General features: G+C 43.6%; 1 protein-coding gene across 13 annotated transcripts in view; it reads right to left on the reverse strand.

The window, feature by feature from the left end:
* Positions 1 to 1243: 1243 nt before the first annotated feature.
* Positions 1244 to 14977, reverse strand: part of Sorbs1 (sorbin and SH3 domain containing 1) — a 233015-nt gene continuing 219281 nt past the window's right edge. For 6 of the 13 annotated variants that reach the window (XM_047552720.1, XM_047552716.1, XM_047552719.1 and 3 more), the window contains 4 exons: positions 8660 to 8719; positions 7896 to 8086; positions 4869 to 4981; positions 1244 to 2018 (listed from right to left, as the gene is read on the reverse strand). In XM_047552720.1, coding sequence (XP_047408676.1) covers positions 1951 to 2018; positions 4869 to 4981; positions 7896 to 8086; positions 8660 to 8719 — 432 coding nt within the window. In that variant the 3' untranslated portion in view covers positions 1244 to 1950. The remainder of the gene's footprint in view (positions 2019 to 4868; positions 4982 to 7895; positions 8087 to 8659; positions 8720 to 14977) is intronic. The other 7 variants (XM_047552727.1, XM_047552724.1, XM_047552726.1 and 4 more) reach the window with 2 other exon arrangements.

Consider the following 14977-nt stretch of genomic DNA (forward strand, 5'->3'; position numbering starts at 1 on the left):
AAGAGGTAACTCAGTCTTCTCATCAGTCATTTACACTTTAGTGTGAACCAAACTAGGGCTATTTCTTTCCTGGGAGCCTCCTTTAAAGGAAAGGGGGAATGTGAGGGTACTGTGACTGACTGGTGGGCTGTAGGAAGCTGGTGAGATCCTAAGAAGGATCTGGGACAGCAGCTGGGACTTCAGCAGAGGTACTGAAGACAAATTTTGCCTACTTTTAAAGACTCCAGACTTTGGGACAATAGTCCTGGGGTATTTCAGAGATAGATGCAGAGAACCTGGCATTCCAGTACACACTCCTGCCACTTAGAATTGCTGCTCCTACTTGTGACCTTGGAAATGTATTTGTAGGGAGAATGAGTGTTTGGAGACTCTGGAAAAAAGTTCCAAGTATTTCCAGCCATAAACGACCATCAGACAAATGTTCTCCCAGCATCCTAGCTGTTCAACAGTGAGCTAATGGAGACAGAAATATGACAATGCTTTCTAGGATCCCTCCAGGAGAAACGTCTCTCTTCCTCTCGCACCCTTCTTAGCACATATCACAGTCTCTCTTAAGTTCCTTTCTCTGTGTCTGTGTCCCCAATCACCTCTGGGCTCCTGATGGGCAAGGAACGGGGCACTTCTATCTTAGTGTCACTAAGAGATCTAACACAGAAGCTGAAAAATACCCTTAATACAACATGGACAGAGTTGCTGCTAAGCACCCCTAAACAAATGTCCTTGTTAGGGCATTGGGAGGGTTTCCTCTTCAGATCCAGCACCTCAGAGGACAGAACTCCTGGTTGTCCCAGTAGTGGCAGAATCACTGCTTCACACTCGGGTTACTGAACCTGTGCCTCTAACCAGAAGAAAAGCCTCACAGGGTGCCTCAGGATTCCCACCTGTGGGTGGCTACACTCTGAGTGGTCTTTGAACTTGTACCAGGAGATAATACTAGAGACATGGCATCCCCTCTAGGCCTGGAGTGGTCTTATGGGTGTTCCGGCAATCAGGGTATGTCACATGTGTTAAATGAATCATTACATTCCACTTTGGATTAGGCCTACCAATCCCAAACTGTCCCAGTCAAACAGAAGCCCGAAAGGTTAGCAATGATGCTCAGATAAATACAGCTGCAGGTGAGCAGCCCAGTGATGACTGTTTACAACAGCCACTGATATGGGAAAAGAACACACTGCAAATGACCTCTGGGGCTGCAGGGCTTCTCGACTTAATCACGTAGAAATACAAATGTAACCTATCTGCTTGTCCCAGTTCTCAGGACAAACCTCATGAGCTTTTCCATCTGGAAGAAGGGCAGTCAATGGCAAAGCTGCACAGCGGGCTGGTGGCACAAGGTGCCGGTTTTGCCTCCATTTTCTCATCTGTACCTCTGCAGGTCCAGGGAGGGATTTGGGGGCCACCACCATTGTCAAGAGACAGCTCAGCAGCCCAGACTGACCTCTAGAGGACTGGGGGTCAGCTGGCTCCAGGCAGCCAGGGATAGAAGCTGGGGTAGTCAGTGGATGCTCAGACTTGGAGCCTCTGGAACATGGCTGGGAACCTATCTGCTGGGGCCCCAACGTCTGCTTTAGGCTCAAGAACCCCTTCAAGATGGAAGTTAAGGTTGGGGCAGCAGGGAGCATCTGTGGCTAACTCAGCTCCTGGACTGTGTTCCAAGTCAGATTATCCAAGCGGCAGAGGGAAGTCAAAGGCTGGAGCAGCTTCCAGAAGCAGCTAAGTAAATGCAGAGTTGCCTCAATTCTTTCTGCTCAGCACGCAGTTCAGCCCTGATACACACTAAGTTTAGACAGGTTTGGGTTTTAAACACATTTCTCTGTTCCTGTCTTTTACTTCTTACTTTATCCACTGCTTTGATTTTCCTAGTGATCTGACATTTAAATAAAGAGACTGGTTCATGAATTATGCTTCATCCTCCAATAAAAATAATCTCTGTAGTTTTCAGTCTTCTTATAGATATAAAGGTTTTACATAGTTGCCTGGGAAAGTACCAAACTGCCTTGTCCTTCTTGAAGTACCTGTGAAACAAACACATACACAAAATGAGAAGATCTACCCACTGTGTTCAGAGAGAGCACTGCAGAGATTTCTGGTTGAATGTCGCTTTTAACAATCCTGTAGCTTCTAGAACACTGTATGATTTCCAAAGCATGGTCCCCTGTCTTATCTCATTTAAAGCTGCAAAATGATGCTGACTGTTAAGAAAGGCATGCATGTCTAATATTCTTATTTTTCAGATGAAGGAACCCAGGCTCAAAGAGCTCAAATAACACTTGAGTGCCCTCAGCTTAGTAAGTGCCAGAGGCAGAATCTGAATCCAGGTCTCCTGGTTCCCAGACCATTTCTCTTCCTAACATTTCTTCTTTTGGAGAAATCAGTACATTTATCCAACATAAGAAGACAACTGGGATTTAGAATTTATGAACTGTAGGATTTCTAACAGCCCACTGACTACAACTACACATTAAAAAGATATTCCTCTCAAACCCTATGGCCCTAGCTCCCTGTCACCTTGTTAGGGTCCCACTGAGCCAGAAGCATTGAGCCATCTGGGAACAAAGCCCTTCCTGGACTTCTCCTTATCTGGATCTGCTGGTGCCTCATCAAGTTTCCCCCTGGGAGTCCCTCTATGGTAGGGGTGGCTGATATAGGTCGTGTCATCATTATCCTCTCATTAGCAGGCATCAAAATTTAACACTGCACCCTTTGGTCAGTTGGCTTGGATTTGGTTCCAGAATCATGATGAACACAGCACCTCAAGCAGCCATGATGAATGAATTGGGATCATTGCCACAGTGAAGCTTCTAACCTAAAAGAATGTGTCAAGGCTAATGACCTGTGAAACATCTAGTTGCACCCCTAAGGAGGATGGTCAAGAAGGGTACAAAGTACTGAGATGGTAAGGCCCAGAGCCAGTAAGGACTCACCTGTGCTCATATACCTGGTTAGAACCTATTTTGTGGATGAGAAAAAATGAGTTCTGTCAGACTACTACTTGTACTTTGACTCCTAGGTTACTTTTCAAAGTGACTGAAGCATGCGAGAAAGATATCCAAAATATTTCCTTTCCCCAGTGACCTAGGATGCCTCCATTGGAGAAGAGGTGCCTTACATTAAAAATAGAAATACTCAGCCAGGCGCAGTGGTGCATGCCTGTCATCCCAGTGGCTTGGGAGGCTGAGGCAGGAGGATTGCAAGTTCAGGGACAGCCTCAGCAACTTAGCAAGGTTTTCAGTAACTTGGTGAGAGCCTGTCTCAAAATAAAAAACAAGAAGGGCTGGGGATGTGGCCCAGTGGTTAAGCACCCTAGGGTACAATCCATGGTACCAAAATTAAAATTAAAAAAAAAAACAAAAACCAAGGAAATAATCTTGTAGGAGTTTAAGAGCTAATATACATTAGAGCTGCATTCTCTAATATGACAGCCACAGTGGCAACTGAGCAACTGAAATATGGCTAGGTGAAAATGAGTTGAGCTGTGATTGGAAAACACATTGGATTCTGAACACTTGGTATGAAAAGAAGAAAGTAAAATATCTCACTAGTCATTTTACATGTTCATGTAAAATCACTAGTCATGATTACATGTTCAAAAGATAATGTTTTGAAAGTATTTGGTTTATAAAATGTATTGGGATTAATTGTGCTGGTTTTATTTTACTTTTTTCAATGAAACTTCTAGAAAATTTGCTATTTCCTGCATGGCTTGCCTGGTGTTTCTGTTGAACTCACGGCACCAGGGTGGCCACTGACTTCTCAGATCTGACTTTCTCCTGAACATAATGACTCAAGGTAGCAAGGGCTTTGACCTTCCTGGGGTCTCAGGAGGTTGGGGTTACTTTCTAAGAAGCGGTAGAGTGAAGGCAAATCTTCCTGGCTTCCCACGTATGCTGAGGTCTTACTGTTCTCATCACACCAGCCTTGACATTGCTATAGCAAAGCTTTTTCGGAGAGATCAGGGAAAAGTTGGTCTTTAGAAAGAAGAGGAAAACTGAGGCACAGAGTGAGTCAATGGCTCCTAGCATCCATGCAAGCGGCAGTAAGAATGTAGGCCTGCAGAGAGTTCGGGTGGTCTGAGTTCCAATTCTGGACCCATCATTTGCAACCTGGGTGAACTGGGATTGTAACTTAATCTCTTTGGCCCTCACTTTTTGAATCTGTTAAATGAAGAAAATTCTTGTCTTTCAGGGCTGTTTGTTGATATATCATTAATAAAAGCATATCAAGCACAGTGTCTGGCTTGTAACAGAATCTTGGCAAATGTTGATCTTTTCTCCCCTTTGTATAGAGGCGAATCCTTTGCTGTTGTCATTGCTATTGTTTTGGCCACATAGGGGATGGAACTAGAGTCTCCCACGTGCTAGGCCAACTAGGCCAAAGCTCTAACATGGAGCTGCACCCCCAGGCTTCCTTTGCTATAACTAAGCAGGTTGCTTTGATCAACATTATTAGAAGCCTAGAGTGAATTAAGAAGGTCTATGGAATACCCACACAATTGGCTTGAGTTTCATGGTAGAGAACTAAGTCAAAATCTTCTTATTTTGTTTCATAAGAGTTTTAAAAATAAAATTTCCAAATGAAAATAGACATGCACAATAGAAATATAAATGGAAACTCAATTAATAACAATAATGAATTTGACAATTGCCTTTCCATGTGGCAGACGACTTTGGCATTTTGGGTTTTAGGTCCAACATTAGTAACACCCACATGGTCTTAAGAGTAAAGAGACCAGTGCCCCGGAACCCCACTGGTGGGAGAGGAGTTGAAGAGGCCCTTCTTTCTGTGCAGAGGAGAGAGCTTCCTGCATGGCTCATCACTCCTAGTTCTTCCTTCAACTAGGAAGAAAAACGTGATGAGATTCTTACCAACAAACCACCCATCGTCGCATTTCTCCATGACATCAACAATATCTCCATCCCGGAGTTCCAACTCATCATCGTTCTGTGGTACATAGCTATATAATGCTTGGTAGCTAAATCTATAAATGAAAAAAATGAACAATGAGTGTCTCAAAAGCCATCAGGATTCAATGACAAGCTTTTAAACCTCATTTCTGTCAAATCAACATTTAAGTAATGTTTCCTAATTACTAGTAGGGATTCAAAGTGTTGTATTGACTATTTTTCTAATAATGGCATTTTGGAGAAATACATTCAACATAGAAATTAATAACTGAGACTGACAGGGAGGGGAACTCCTGATAAGCAAGTCATGAACGGACCGCTTATTTAGTTTAATTCTATTACCACAGCCAAGCTTTTTTGTCTAGAGACCCTTTCACCCACTCCCTTGGTCTTTAAAGTAAAATAAGGCCTTTTTTTTAAAAAATGGGATAATATACATAGATTATCATGGAAAATCAGAAGGTACTTAACTCTGGAGACATTATATTCTGGCCACTGGAGAGCACAGGGTAATTGTAAAAACACATAGATTATAGATTGGCAGAAAAATATTTTTTTAAAAAGTATATTCCCATTGCCTCACCGGTCAGCAAAACTGCCTTGAGTAACCCCTTCCCCCACCTGCTTCTTACTTTTCAGTGCTGAGGATGGGAGCTGGGGCCTTACACATGCCAGCAAGTATTCTACCAGTAAACTGCATCTCCTGCCCCCTTTGAGCGCTTTTAAATGGATGTCATTTTTCTGAAACTTCTGAGACCTTTTGCTTTGGTTCTAGCCAGTAATGTTTTGGGGTAAGATTGTTAGTTACTTGCTGGTCAGCCTTAAGGCATTTGGTCTGTGCTGTTCTCTCAGACAGTAAGAGTGAATGGCCGGTGGTGAAATCTCACACCTGCTTTGGTATTTTATTTGTTCCTTCAACAAATACTTAAGGGGCACCTACTGTGCACCAGCTTCACACTTCTGTTTACTCACTATTTTGAAACACAACAGAAGCAGCAAAGTTTGGTAAATAAGTCAATCATCTACCATTTCTAGTAGATGCCAGTGAATTCCAGTGTGTGGGCAAGACAGACTACAGACAAATATGCAGTCAGTTCCCACAGACAAGAGATTCCTGCTGTTCTGTGAAGGTGAAGGGGACAATTTCACTTTACATATTTCTCCAAGTATACTGATACTTTGGTACGTGAATCTGGCTGCCAGAATGAAGGTCTCTAATGAGGAATTAAGAGATGCAGATAGATATCAAGCTGATAAATTAATATATTTTTCATGTTTCTGTACTTGTCTGCTATTTCCTACCTAACTTGGATTCCTATGTCTGGCTATCCAAAGCATGCCTTTGCTAACATCTTAGAATGCTTTGTCCTCTTAATTTCCACCACAGTTGCTTTGGGATAGAACTCCCGATGTCTACTTTCTGTTTTCAGGTGGTAGAGACTAGCTGGGAAAAAGTCGGCACCCTTGCTGCCCAGGTCCCCAACTCAGCTCAAATTTGTGGGGCCTCACATAGCTCAGGTTATTGTCCCTCGAGCCCTCACTCCATCACCCCTGCCAATTCTGGTGCCCCATTTTCCACCAAGCACTCCTTACTCCACCTCCACTTCCCCTGGTAGAAGCTTGCTATGAGGACCCATTGATCCTTCCTCAGATTCGAGTCCACGTCTCTGCTCACCTTCTGCTCTGTTCCCACGTGTACAGGTCCTCTCTCCCAGCCATGTTGAATCCCCTTCCTTGGGCTCTTCCTCTACTTACATCTCCTTACTTACATCTCTCAACTCTTGTCAACTCCTCCTCTGTGTAAACATGCTTCAGTCTGTCATATCCCTGGTGTTCCTTAATCTATAAGATCCCTGTCACACGCACTTATATTCACCATCAAACTCACTCATCAACCCTTTCTAATGGACCATCTGCTGGCAACTCCCTACAAACCTTGCTGTATTAGAAGTTATCAGTGGTTTTTCCAGTTACCAATGAGAACATCTGGTGGACCTTTGTCATTTCCTACCCCTGGCCTTTCTGGGCCAGGTGGCACTGCTGGCCAGTGGCTGCCTGCTCCCGTCTGTGAAAGTGAGTACTCCTAGACTCTCGCCTCTATCTCCTGCTGCCCCTTCTCAGTCTCTTTTGCTGGCTACTGACCTTTACCCTGTTATCTCCATGGGTAATCTTCCACATTTAAGAGGAGCAAAGAGCTCACTCCTTCTCCACTGCATTAGTATCTTCTCATTAGCATTTTTGTCTTTGGTCTCTAAAACCTACCCCCCAGAGTTATCTACCTAAAATAAACTACGATCAGTATGTTCCTTAATACAGTAATTGTCAGAGGTTTTCTAGGGCTGGCAGAATAAAATCCAAACTTATTTCCACTGCATTCTGAAATCTACTATCTGACGTCACCCTACTTCTTGAGCTTAATCTCCATTTCCTCTGTGAGTCACACACTGCAGTCACACAGGCCTTCTTAAAGTCTTCCAGGAGCCACCTACTCAGTGCCTTTGCCTATGTGGTCCCCTCAGCTGGGAAGACCTTTTCCTCCCTATTCTGGTTTTCACAATCCAATTTTCTCTAAATGCTTCGTTCAGCTCATCCTTGCTCTGTGAACGGAATTTTTCCCTATGTGCATAAAATAAGAGATACCCAATATACTTTTTAAATTAATGAAGGAATCAATTGATCAACCCTATTCATTCATTTATGTTCAGAATCAACTGTTCTTTAAGTTCCCTACAACACTAGAATTGAGACAGGTCAGCCCAACCCTCATTTATCCTGGTATGGTAAGTCTACCTCTCTCTGTGACCCCCTTTATAGACCCGCTACCTGTTTTCACAGTGCTTGACAGGAAACATGGCCTTCACTAGAAATCCACAGGGGACCAGGGAGGGATTTGCTCATCCCTGACTCCCCATAGTCAGTCAATGATCCACTCTCTAAGGACAAAAGTCCACCAAGTACATGAGCACCAAGGTTGTCAAGTGTACTTACAAATCTGGTGAGGTTTGACTCCTGTCTGGGGTGACTCTTCGCTGCTGGGCTTGAGGTTGCTGAGAAATGATTAAAGATGATTTATTGTCAGAAGGGGATACCTTGTGATGAAAGTCAAGGGGATGAGAGACAGTGCTGCAGTAATGAACAGATTTCTCGGCAATGTTTATGATCTCATTGCAAACCGCTTCCTGTGAGGTGGCCCCGAGATATCCAGAAACCCCCATAAAACAGTCAGTGTGGGGACAAAAAAAAAAAAGAAAGAGAGGAAGAGATGTAACATTCCAGACGTAGTACATAAGTCCAGGGAAAAAACAGAGTTGAAGATCCAGGTTAAAAAAATAGATTTCCAGTAGTGGAGTGCAGGAGGGATCCAGGCGTAAGCATGGAAAAACAGGTAAGATACAGAAGAATTTGGGATTTAGTATGAATATTAAAAAAAAAAAAAAAAGGCAGAAGCATAAAAGCCTGTAATTAGTGAGCAACTGTTACAAATGGAATAATCTCAGGGTAGAAATGCAAGTATGTATCCCCAATCATGCACTAATACATTAATTTAATCCCACATGTAGGCAGAGTGTAAAATATTCTCTAAATTCCTCTGCTTTTTTGAGGGGGAGAGGGTAACCTAGCATCTGGCTGTATAATAGCCATTGTCTTGTAAACAATGGCTCTGTGAGTTAACCAGGCATTACCTTGTCTAGACTCTAGTCAGTAAGGATTCTCTTTAGAAAAGCTACAGTCTTATTCAACAGGCATCTTACCACATAGCTCTTTTCAGATTCTGTGAGATCAGGTCCTGCTCTCAATGAATGATGAGAAGGCTGTGATCACCAAGCAAATCATAAGGGAGACATTTTAGCAGATGTCACATTGGCGAGGATTCAAAATAAAAGTGTGAGCAAATACACGTACCACACCATTACACTCAGATGACACCGGACACTCGCAGCCTATGGCCACTGAGTTTCCATGACAACACGGTGGATGCACAGGAGAAAATGCAAATGTACAGAGTTAGAAGCAAGCATCCAGGCAATGAAATGGGAAATCAGAAACATGGCTGCAGTGTGGTGAGAATGAACAACACAGGGTCCCCAGGCGGGCAGGAGAGAGACAGGAAAGGCTGTCTTCAGAAACAGACTTGTCCCCACGCATATTGGTCCCCTTGCTCTCAGCTAACAAGCATCTTGGGAAAGGCTGCTGTAGGACAGCCAGTTTCAGCTTTTTGTTGAGTAGGAGCCTCTGACATAGCAGGCCCACAAAACTATCAGGTCTGCCATGCATGGGTACTTAAAAAGACTGAAAAAGAATAATACACATAAAACATTCCTGGGTTAATATCTGAAGTGCCATACAAGAACACTCCCCTGGAAAAATCTGCATGTGACATACTCCATTGAGGGATGAAGCAAGTTCAGATATCTATCTCATAGACCAGAGCTTGCTTCCAGAAATAGGACTGTGGGTCCTGACACAGATGTAGAGATGAAATGGTCACTCACCACTCACCAGTACTACATGTTGATAGAGTAACAGGTGCAATTCAGGCCACACAAGACCCACCTTTTAATCAGGGCTCCCATGGTGGAGGCCAGGCCTTCTTTTAAAGACTGTTTGGGATCACTGCCCTCAAAGAGGATTGAATTGCATGCTCTATGAAGCCTTTCTGAACAAATATTTGACAAGCCAACTTTGGAGAAACTCTCTATGTAAGGTGCAATAATTGCAACAGGCCACAGCAACTCCAGCACCTTCTAGAAGGGCACTTAGAAATTTCTTGTGTAGGATCCAATTGTTTCACAGAAGCCAAAAGAAAGTGAGGATCTCTTTTGAGGTCACATAGCAAATAAGTGTAGACTTGTCTCATGGTCCCTCTACTGTCCTGCTTGGTCCCTTCCATCTTCAGACCATCTCCACCTTAGCAACTGTGCTCTTTGACATAATTGTTATGAGTCCTGCACAATCCCTAGGGGTAGGCAGGTAAAGGTAGATTATCCTGTCTTATTTAAAAACCCTGAAAACTGATGCTCAGAGGGATTTTGTGCATTCCTCACGGTCATTCAGCTACAGAGCTGCTTGGTTGCTCTTTCCACACACCAGACCAACCCTCCTGTTCGTCTCCATTGCACATGTCCTCATCCTTCAGCATACCCAGCACCACCAATTTCCCAGGCATCCCTTCCATTCTCTCGTCCTTTGGGGAAGCCTCTTCAAGTTTTCTAAACCCCTTCCAAACCTCAATGGCTCAAACTAGTGCCCCTGGATTCTGGCAGGAGTAAAGGAAGAGACAGAAGTAAAGGGTCATTCCATGCTCTCGACCTGCAGGTCTTCACCAGGTGCCTGGGACTGACCTTGTGCAGCTGTACTTACTACCCACCTAGCCTCTGGATCAAGACTTCCATGTAACAGAGGAGAGAAATGGTCATTTCCAAGTACTTGCTATGTGGGCTTTCAGAAGAATGAAAGTAACTCTGGGGTACCTCGAGTGGGTGACAATGACAGTCAGATTTGGACTTGATGAAAGGACAACTTCCTAAAAGTGAGTGCTGTCCAACAACAGAATGGTTGCCTAAGAGGAAGAGAGTTGCCTGCCATAGCAGCTGTTGGAACTGAGACCGCCATTGACTATCACTTGTCAGGATACTGTAGAGAGGAGCTCTAACCTAGGTAGGTATCACCTGGGATGCCGTGGAGTGCAGATTCTTGGTGCATATGGCCTATGTCAGGAGACTCAGCACTTCTATTGGTGGTGCAGATGCTGCTGGTTCTCAGCTTAACTTTGGGAAGCAAGGCTGTAGAAGACTTCAACTACCTCACACTGAGATTATCTAACTGGAGTATGGCAAGACTGGCCTGGGTCATACCTCATGAGAACTTTCGTTCTCACAAAAAAAAAAAAAAAAAAAAAATTCCAAACACCAGCTGGTGGCCTGATGACCTCAGGTCAAGGCAGTACAAAGACAGGATATGGACAATCTCTTGGCATAATCTCCACAGCTTACAAAAGCCCCTCAGCATCCTTCAATTAACTTAACACCAAAGCTGTGTCTAGAACCAATCACCTAGCAAATAATCTGGGTTCAAAAGAGGATTAATGAATTGAATGTGGTACAAAAGACCTGATATTTTATAAGCACATATAGATTCATTACCTCAACTGTGGTACTAACCCTTTGACTTGGGGAGGGAAGAAGAGAAAATTTTAAGGCTCAGTGAAGACTGAAGACATCAAAAGGTGACAAAGCCACTGAGCATAAGAACTGAGTCCCCTGGAGTCTAATCCCTCTCTCTTGGGTCATGATGGGATTGTTGGTGTAATTATGAGAGCAGTACCCAATTTCTACCTCATCTGGAAAAACAAGCTCTATAATTTCTCTTCTTGAATTTTTTTTTTTTTACTCTAGGTGCTCAAAGGCACCTTCTACAAAAGGAACAGTGTACAGTAAAAGATAGCATCAAATCATTAACCTAAGGACTCACAGTACCAGAGGGATATTCATGGCTCAGTTAGTACCTTCTTTGGTCTCAGGTCATACCCAAAGCAGAAGATAAACATCATCATAGCCTTAACGTCTGGATAGAACAAACTTAACCCCATTCCTGAGAGGTAGGGATGACCAAGTTCCTCACTTAGTGTTTACTGAGTAAATGAAGGAAGAAGGCAAGATAAACATTTACTCTATTAGCTTAGATTCAATTTCTTCCTATTTAGATTTAAATAAAACATCTCATGTAGCTGGAATGTAAACCTGATTTTTTAGCGGGGAGGGAATCATCATGGGGTAGACCTTTAGTAGAGATGGAAACCATTTAATGTATATCACAAAAAGCAGCTTTCACTTTTCGAAAGGCTGTTTATCCTCGGGGGTTTCTCCCCCTCTAGGTGTATGTTTTCTCATTTACCGTCCCCGTTGTCTTATCCCTTAACAGTTCTTCCTCTAAGCCTGCACTGTCTAAGATGGTGGTCATTAGTCACAAGTGGCTATTGAGCACTTGAGTTGTGGCAAATATAAAGTGAAATGTGCTGTAAGTGTTAAAACACAAACTAGACTTCAAAAGCTGAGTACAAAATAAAGAACACAAAGTATGTCGTTAAATAGCTTCTTGAAAGTTTGGGTAAAAATAAAATCAATTATTAAAACTTATTTCACCTGTTCCAATTTACTGTGGCTACTAAAATTTTTTAAATTACTTATGTGGCTCAGATTATCCTTCTACTAGATGGTGTGGTTCTGAACCCTCTCTAGGTCCTCAGCATTTGCCCTTATTTAAGCCTCAGAGTAGACGCAAGTTCTCACCAGGACCTCATCCAGGGCTATTCAAGGGAGTATTAGCTCATGCTAAGTACGTTTTGGAATCTGGAGATCATTCCAGTTTTCCGTGTGTTTGGAAAAACAGCCACCAGTCCAACACATGCCATATTCCCTCTTCCTCCCATCAATGCTAAGCAGGTGAGGCTGCTCATTCCAAAAACGCCATCTTCTGTATATTCACCCAAGTTGCCCCTTCTGCTCCCAAGTGTTTGCTTTATTCTCCCCAAGTGACCTTGCACGTGTCCTTGCTCTGCTGCCCTGTTGTCCTATCTTCAGCTCACAGAAGTCCATCAGATATCTGATTTTGGCCTCCCTGGAGCTGTTAATCCCCTCTGGATTCACAGAACACCTGGTGCTATTGAGGAGTTACTAATCATCCTCTTCCAGCTTTGGGTGTGTGCCAAAGCCTTGAAGCCCAAAATAAATTACACAGACTAACCAGCAGCAGGAAGGCCTGAGATGTGGACAGGATAGACACTCACTCTCTCCATGACCCCAGATCCTCTCCAGAAATATCATGGGTCTCAGCTGCTCTCCTTTTGCCATCTCTGAAAGTCATGCCCCTGCCTTCTCAGACCCCACCCCATCTTTCTGGTGATGGTGATCTACACTGGCCTTTCACTGAGACTATGAGAAAATCTGGGTTCCATGCCAGTCTCTGACACCAACTAGCTGTCTTTTGAGCAAAATGCTTAACTTCCAAGTTCTGAAATAAACAAGAGGGTTGGGCAAAATTTACATGAATGTCTTTTTGGCTCGTAACATCCTATGAATTAATAACCAGGATGGGTAGGGCTGACATGGCTTAAGGGAGGCAGCCCTCAACTCACTGAGTACTGAAGACTAGGAGGTGGAGGGCTTCTGATCACAGCCTCCTGATAGGGAGCTCACTTCTGGAAGTGTGGGAGGTGAGGGGTTGCCCGGGGATAGTGATAGGAAATCTGCAGCTCCTGGAACACCATAGGCAAACTCTGCCAGTGGGGTGGGGAGACCTGAATGACTTGGGCTTCTAGGTATCAGTTCTAGGAAACCTCCAGGGTAGCCTCAGAACAGCCTGTGACTCCACTGAATTCTCCTACTGAGTTGACAGAGAAAAAGATTACAGTTTGACTATGAAACTATGTAAGGGGGGCAGTTAGGGAAGAATAGAGGTACTTTGGATTAGACAGAGGGGAGTGAAGGGAGGGGAGTGGGTATGGGGATAGGAAGGATAGTAGGATGAATCACACACTCTTACCCTATGTATATACATGATTACAAGACCGATGTGACTCTACACCATGTACAACCAGGGGAATAAGAAGTTATACTCCATTTATGTATGATGTGTCAAAATGCATTCTACTGTCATGTATAACTAATTAGAACAAAGTAAACAATAAATAAATAAATAAAAGCATTTATGAGACCAAAAACAAAAAGCTATTTACCAAAAGCTATTTACCACCTAGGTTTAACAACCTTGCCAATCACTCAAGGGACAACCCAGTAACTTTGTTGTAATCTGAATCTGATTACAACACAAAACTTAAATGTTCAGCCAACGCTCAGTGTTCTCATCATAGACAGTTTCCAATTTCTGTCATAAAGCAGGGCAGTAATGGCAGCCGTGTGTTAAAGTGGGAAGAACTCAAACACAGCACAGTGGCACGCACCTGTAATCCCAGGGACTTGGGAGGCTGAGGCAGGAGAATCCTAAGTTCAAGGTTAGCATGGGCAATTTAGTGAGACTCTATCTCAAGATTAAAAAGGGGGGGTGGCGTGCTGGGGATGTCATTCAGTGGTAAAGTGCCCTGGGTTCAATTCCCAGTACTCTCCAGCTCCAAAGCATGAAGAACCTAAGAGCTTCCCTCATGACTTTGTCCTCAACAATGGGAGAGAATTAGGACAAGCACTAATCTGTAGAGTGCAAATTCCCAGTCTTCTGAATTCTTAATTTATGTAACCCAAAGCAAAATGAGTCTCTCATCTTCCACTTTTTCCTTTTCCCCCTTCTTCCTGCCTTTGGGGGTGAGATAAGGAGGATGGAGTAAACACCTTTGGTTTCCTTTCCCTGCTTCCTCAGCATCACACCACAGGGGCTGTGCCAGATGCTTTTGCCTCCCCTGTGTCTCAGGATTCTCAGAACAACTCAAGAAATTGGTCAATATTTACCACATATTACAAATGAAAAAACAAATAGCTAATAGGTCTAGTTGGAAATTTGAACCAGGTTTCCAACACCTTTTCTCTGACTCTAAATTCCATGCATTCTACTACACCTCGACCTTCCAGGGTGCTCTGCCAAAGGGAGGTTTCAGGACAGCTGGAGAGATGGGCTGACGGACCTTAACTGGTCCAGTACTTGACAGCAGCACTTGAGTTTCTCCCAAGAGTTTGAGTGATGGAGCTGCAGTTTCAGGTCTTGGTTCCCCACCCTTGGATGCTGGGAGAATACCTGCCGATGTTTTGTAAGAACTGCAGCCAGGGTCTCTCCCCATCCCATAAGCTGCTCACACTCTGGTTTGTTTAGAAATTTCCCTTCTGAGTGAGTCAAAGGAAAATGCCTCCCACTTCTGAGCATTTCAACATTTCTAATTTCCTTTCCATTCTTGTAGGATGCATCACGTTTCCCCTCTATTTCTGTTTCTATCCTCCAAGCAGGCCCGTGTCTTTGTTCTTATCTTTCTGGAAACTAACCTCGTTTCCACATGGTGAGGGATGTTCCCTCTGAAGTCACCAAAGACCTCTTTTGGTCTTCAGCTGAGTGGCTTCCCTCCTCCCTTT

Source organism: Sciurus carolinensis, chromosome 5, assembly GCF_902686445.1.
Source record: "Sciurus carolinensis chromosome 5, mSciCar1.2, whole genome shotgun sequence".
NCBI classification, from domain to species: domain Eukaryota; kingdom Metazoa; phylum Chordata; class Mammalia; order Rodentia; family Sciuridae; genus Sciurus; species Sciurus carolinensis.